Here is a 7,355-nt window from a genome sequence, read left to right on the forward strand (position 1 = left end):
ATTTGAATTCTAAGACTTTTTCAAAAATTTTGGATATACATACATACATATACATATATATACATATATGTATGTATCAATAAATTTAATTTTGAAAATTTGCTTAAAAATTTTGAATATTTTTACAATTTTAATTTTGAAATTTATTTCAAAAAATTTAATTATGAAATTTTGTTTTGAATTTTAAATCCGAAACTTTTTAAAATTTTTTTATTTTTTTTTTTATTTCTACACTTTAATTTTGAAAATTTTTCAAAAATTTTGGATATATCAAAATTTTGTGTACTAAAATTTTTCCTAAACTTTTAATTTTGATTTTTTTTTTAATGTTTGGTATTTAAAAAAAAATTGGTCTTGCTTTTTAAGAATTTTTAAATCTTTTTCAAAAATTTTAAAATTAAAATTTTTACTAAAATTTTAATTTTGAAATTTTTTTAAACAGTTTAGCTTAAAAAAAATGTGGTCTTGCTTTTTAAGATATTTTAATTTTGGAATTTTTTTTAAATTTGCGATGTTTCAACAAATTACCTGTTTTTTATTTTCAATGTGTAAGCAATTTGAGTTCTGAAACTTAAAAATTCGTGATATTATGAGTAGTCAATTTTGGAATTTTTTTCCAAAATTTTGAGTATTTCGAAAATGAAAATTTTCAAATTTTTTTCTAAAATTTAATATATTTCAAAAAGTTCAGTTTCGAATTTATGGAAATTTCAAAAATTTTATTGTTGCAAGTTTTTACGAAAACTTAGCATTTTTCAAAACTTTTAATTTTCTATATTTTTTTTTTTTTTAAGGGGATTTATAGATTTTATTTCTGAAGCTTTTATTTTAAATTTAAAACACTAAAAATTTTTTTTTAAATATCAGTTATGCATATTTTTCGTCAAATTTAGGATATTTAAGAAGATTTAAAAAGATTTATTTTCCTAAAACTTAAAATAGTTAAAAATTTTGGGCTTAAAATTTTTTTTTAAATTTGTGATATTTTAAAAAGTGCTTGTTTGAATTTGTTTTTTTAATTTCCATTACTTCAAAAATTAAAATTCTCAAATTTGTTTTCTAAGACTTAAAATATTTCAATTTTGAAGCTTTAAGATATTTCAAAACTTTTAATTTTAAAAATTTTTTCCTAAAATTTTGCATATTGAAAGATTTTATTTATGGAATGGTTTTAAAATTTAAAATTTAAAATAATTAAATTGTGAAATTAAGATTTAACGAAATTTAAATTTTCGAACATTTCGAAACTATTTTTTCCCCCATTTTTAAGACAGTTAAAATTTGTTTTTGAAACTTTTTTCTAAAACTTTTTCAAACACTTATGATATTTTAAGGTGTTCATTTTTGAATTTTATTCTAAAATTTAGAATTTTTAAAAAATTAAATTTTTTTTCTAATATGTAGGATAATTTAAAAATTTTAATTTTGAAACTTTCGAATATTTCAATAATATAAGATATTTCAACACAAGTGTTTTTTTTTTAATTTTTGTTACATTTGTGGTATTTAAAGATTCTAAAATTTAAGATTTTAAGCAAATTTAATTTAAAATTTGAATTGGGAATTTTTTTCTAAAATCTATGATATACTCGAAAATTTCAAAATTAATTTTTTTCCTAAAATGTAAGATATTTAAAGATACTGATTTTGAAATTTTATAATATTAGGAAAATTGAAATTTCGAAAATTTAATTTTTCTTACAATTTACGATATCTAAAAACTTTTAGTTTTGATTTTTTTTTAATTTAGTATGTTTCAAGAATTTTAATTCCGAAACTTGTTTCGAATGTTTAGTATACATATGTGAAAAATAATTCTTTCATTTTTTTTTAATTTAGCGTTTATCAGAACTTTCATTCTTGAATTGATTTTTAAAAAAATAAAAAGTTCAACATTTTTTGTGATTCATATATAAGTCTTAAGCTAGCTTTCTGTGTACTCATATCTCTGTAAGTGTCCGTATGTATTTACATAAAATATAACTGTTATGTAGCTAGATTGTGGCTGTGTGTGTAAATTGAAAACGCTTTCACTGTCCGCTTGTAAATATTTAGGCGTCTGTGTGTAATCGACATTCAAACATGAAAACTTAGCTTACTACAAAAGCCAATAACATTAAGCTACAATTAAATCATATTTTGCTTTCTACTTCACAACACCAACAAATGTGCAACAGGTCGAGTACTACCCCCCACACGAGCGACTGCATCAACCCATCGCGGCCGCTTGTAAACGCTGTTTCCTACCCTACCGCCCAGTGGTGCACTGGGGCGGTGCTGCCGGTATACGCGGCCGCCCAAACAATAAATACTACGCCTACACCACCACAACCACAACAACAATGACAACGCCGACAATGCCGACGCCGACGCCAGCAGCATGCTGCTGACGAACGCGCTGCCGACGACGATCAATCGACCGCCGATCGCTTACGCCTCCACCGCCAGCAACCACTACTACAACAGCGCGAGCGCGAACAACAAAAACAACAGGCCGAAAAGTCGCTTCGACAACAACAACGGAAAGAGCGCTTATCGGGCGCGTGCGCGCTCCATAGCCGGCGCGTCGGCGGTCGGCAAGTCACGGCACTGGGGCACGCCGCCGCGTATAACAGCATTGCACCGTCGCAGTTTTCGTCGACCCGTTACGAACTCCTTGGAAAATGACGCTAACTGAATGTGAATGAAAAAAAAAATATCGGAAAAAATCAAAAAAAAAAAACAAAGTATATATATATATGACAATAATTATGTTGAAGAAGGCGTGTAAAAAATGAAAAATATATATTAGCGCATGTCGTAGTCAGTTTTGAAGCAGAAAATCACAAAAAAAATTAAAAAAAAAATTATATTTAAAAAAAGATACAAAAATGTATACAGCTAAACAAACTAGTGAACTATATATACATATGAATGCGTAATTGCATATTTTATTGTAGTTGTTAGGTTGAAATGACAATAATTGTGTATTTGAAAAATGTTTGAAGTCAAAAAAAATTATAAAAAAATATTGAGAGATTTTGGAGTTTTAAAGTGAGAAGACAATAAATAACAGAGAACAAATTAGGCAAACACACACACATACACACTGAAATGTTTACGGACAGCAACGCACGAACAGCTTGTACTAAAAATAAAAAAAAAATATCTCAAAAAATATAAATTTAAAATAAAAATTTATGAACATTTATATAACAACGCTATGGCAAAGTAGTTGAATGAAGCGAAAAAGAGGAAATGCAACAACAACAAAAAATAAATAAATAAAATTTCTTCCATTTCTCTCATTACAATATTATTTCACGCGCGTGTTTGTAGCGGTAACATGGAGAAGAGCTCAAAATGCAGTATACTTTCAGGCGCGCCTTCTTTTCATGCGCCATAAGTGAAGTGTATTTCATTTTGATAACGTTTAGAGTGTGCTAGGTGTTTTGGAATATAGACACCGTTAAGTGTTGGCCTTAAAGAGCATATGTTCTACTTATCTGTACAGTTTTGAATGGCAGTAACTGGAATATATGCTTGGTTATAGCGCGCAGCCGATTTCGTTTGTTTTGTCGCATGCGATAAAACAGCATTTTGGCCCAGGCAAAATATGGTCAAAATGGAAATTGCTGAGCTGCTATGCAACGGTGAAGCGTAAAAAGAGAAAAGCAAAGAATAAAGAAGGGGAAATAATGAGTGAAGGCCTTATGTATTATATAATTTTTCTAAAACAGCTGTAGCAAGTAAATTTTTGTGGTGAACTTAAATTTTCTATATGAAAATATTTTTTTTTGATTTGGGCGGAAAAATATTTTTTAATATAAAAGATATAAAAATATATATTTTTAATTTCGTATATATATTTTAAATAAATAATTTAATTTAATTTTAGAAATAAGAAAATATTTTTTTCAATTTAAGAAGTTAATTATTTTATATTAATTTACTTCCTTCAACCTTTCATTCAACCTCATTGCTATAGCGTTGCCACATAAATTAAAAAACTATTTATGAATTATATATCAATGAAAGATTTAACGAAACAAAGCATGGCATATCAAAAAAGGCAGTCTATAAACCATTTATCTACTTTATGTAATTAAAAAATATTGAAAAATAAAATGATATAAAAAAGTTTAAATTAATAAAAAAAAAATATGTAGTCAGTTTTTTCTTTAATTTCAAACACTGCATATTTCAAAATATAACGAAACATATCCGCAAATAATGAAAGGACTAATATGTATTTTTTATTTTAAGAAAATAAATTTATATATAAATTTTTTTTTTAATTTTTTTTAATAAAACAATATTAATTTTTTTCGTTAAAAATGTTAATTTTTTAAATTAAATTTTAATTAAAATTAAATTAAAATTTTTAAATTTTTTATTTAATTAAATATTTAACAAAAATTTGATTTAATTTCAAAAATTATTATTTTTATTTAAATATAAAAATAAATTAAATAAAATTATAGTTTAACTAAATATAATTAACGAAAAATTTCAATTATGATTTAATTTTATAGTAATGAATTTTTTTAGTATACTAAAAGTCAAAATGTTTCTATCCTTTTTTGGAACTTAAGTAAAAAAACAGAAGTAATTTTATTAAAAAAATGGATAAAATACGTTTTTCGTTAATTTCATTTATTTTAGTGTAGTTTAAGGAACTATAATGAAAATTAAATTATAATTAGTTTAATTTAATTGTAATTAGTTTAAGTGAAATTACTTTAAAAAGAAAAAAATAAGAAAAATTAATTATTTTAACAATTAAAATTAATTAATACTTAATTTAATTTGAATTTCATTGTTTATTTACCAAACATCAATATGTCTCTAATATTTTTATTCTGAACTTCTTACTAAAATATTTAAAAAAATTAATTTAAAAAGAGTTAATTATAATTTAATAAAAAAACAATTTTACTTTTAAATATACAAAGAACCAATATGTTTCTAATAAATTTTTTCCTAAATGTTTTACTAAAAAAATTAGTTTTAATTAAATTTTAATAATTTAGTACAAAATTTTTTCATAAAAATAAAATAAATTTAGAAATAAATAAAATAAAAAGTTTGATTTAATTAATTTTCAAAAAAAAATTAATCGTAATTTAATTTTTTTAAAAAACAATATGCTCCTTATAAATTTTTTTGTAAAACGTATATTGAAAGGAATTATTTATTTATAAAAAATTTATTATTTTTGTTGAATATATTTTTTAAATTACAATATATTTATTTCTAATATTTACTTTAACAATTGTTTTTAAATTGGCCCCTAAGCTTTAGAAGATATTATTTTTTTTAATTTATCATATTATATTAATTAAATATGTTTTTTTACTTTATTTAAGAAAATATACTAAAATAGAAATTTTGAAAAATTATGACATAAATTTGTTTAACAATTATTAATAAACTTATGACCTTTACATACATATATATATACTATATTTACATCATATCTGCTCAACTTATCTTTACTGACTTGTTGCATGTCCTAAAAATTCTAATTAAACTACGAAAACTAACATTTGTGAATTTATTAAAATATCTATCATTATAAATTTATATGAAATTATATATACTACATATATACTTATGGTCTTAATGTATTGAACCCACAAATAATTATTAAAAAATATGCTTGAATATAAAGGCTGGAGCTAATGCTTTGTATGTGACAATAATTTAATTAATAAAAAATCGAACAGAAAACAAAAAAAATTAAAAATTAATTTTTTTAATAAATACCATATTTACAATAAATGCTGTGTTTTATTATAGATTTAACTAACAATAATTAAATTTTTTTCATAAATATATTTTTTTCAATTATTTAATAAAAAAAAATTAAATTATATTTTATGGAGTATTTTTTTACAAATTTAATTAATTTACAAAAATATAATTTAAAAATTTTAAATTAATGCACTTACTAAAAATAAAATTTAGAAAATTTAATTACAATTAATTTTTAAAAAATCATAATTAAAAAAAAATTAATTTAATTACAACTAATTAAAAAAATTAATTCTAATTAATTTTTAAAAGCGTATTTAAAAAAATTAATTTAATTACAAGTAATTAAAAAATTAATTTAATTTTAAAGCATCTTGTAACAATAAAATTTAGAAAATTTAATTAAAAATTATTAGTTTTAGAAATTTCATATAATTAGAATTATTTAAAAAAGTTAATTGAAATAAACTAAATTTAAAACAAATTAATTTGATTGAATATTAATTTAAAAAAAAATATTTTAATTAAAATTAATTAGAAAAAAAATTATTTTATTTTTTTCATTTAAATGTTGTTAAAAAAAATGTTTTCTATTTCAGATCAATATTATTTTCATTTTTTTTTGAATTTTGCAATATTTATTTACTTAATATTTATTTTTGAAATTAAAGTTCTTATTAAAAACCATTATTTGACACGATGGAAAAAATAATCAATTAAATTGTGCTCATTAAAGACGCGAGCACTTATAAACTAAAAAATTTGGAAAAAATTATTGAACACCGAAACAATTTGAAAAAAAATGTTTAAAACCAAAAAAAATTTGGAAAAATATTAAAAACCCAAATTTTTAGAAAAAAAAATTCAAAAAAAATTTAAACAAAAATACTGCTAAACTATGCAAGGATGGTGTGGAAACTACAAAAGTTTCAAAAAATGTTGTATTTATGAGTAGAAAACCCAAAAACATTTCCTCTTCACTTTTAAGTGAATATACATTGAATTTGAGACATCAAGACAATACTGCGAAGAAGACAATAATAGCTGAGGTATGTATGTATAGAAGGCATACAGCAACAAGAAGACAATAAAAATATGTATAAATATATACATATCTAAAACTAGAAAATTATCAGCACAAATATATTTACAAAGAAAAAAAACTGTTTTTTTTTTTTGGTAAAAAAATTATTAAAAAAATTAAACTAACGTAAATGATAAATTTTTAATTTTTTAATAAAAACTGGATATCATTTTTAATGAAGTTTTCATGTGGTCTAAGAGTAGCACCTATAACAAATTTATTTACATATATTCTTTTTGAATTTTGTGGAATTTCCGTAAAGCAGGATGACTGTTAAAATCGACAATAAATATTCTGAACTTGTGCAAATTATAGACAACTTTGTGAATTTAAACAAAAATTAAGACGCATGAAAGCATTAAGTAATGCAAATAAAAAAAAACTTACAAAAAAAATTTATTAAAAAAATTTGTAATTAAAAAATTATAAAAATTAAAAAAAAATTAATTAAAATTATTATAAAAATTAAAAAAATTATAAAATTAAAAAAAACTTATTTAAAAAAATTATATGAAGAAATTATTGAAAAATCATA

At 21.4% G+C, this 7,355-nt stretch overlaps 1 protein-coding gene across 1 annotated transcript in view; it reads left to right on the top strand.

The window, feature by feature from the left end:
• The window catches only part of LOC120771908, a 60,776-nt gene extending 57,942 nt beyond the window's left edge, over nucleotides 1–2,834 (top strand). Inside the window, 2 exon segments of the mRNA XM_040100191.1 lie at nucleotides 2,178–2,322; nucleotides 2,325–2,834. Of these exon segments, the coding sequence (XP_039956125.1) occupies nucleotides 2,178–2,322; nucleotides 2,325–2,677 (498 nt within the window). The 3' untranslated portion in view covers nucleotides 2,678–2,834.
• The last annotated feature ends 4,521 nt before the right edge of the window (nucleotides 2,835–7,355 follow it).

This window comes from Bactrocera tryoni, chromosome 3 (genome assembly GCF_016617805.1).
Source record: "Bactrocera tryoni isolate S06 chromosome 3, CSIRO_BtryS06_freeze2, whole genome shotgun sequence".
NCBI classification, from domain to species: domain Eukaryota; kingdom Metazoa; phylum Arthropoda; class Insecta; order Diptera; family Tephritidae; genus Bactrocera; species Bactrocera tryoni.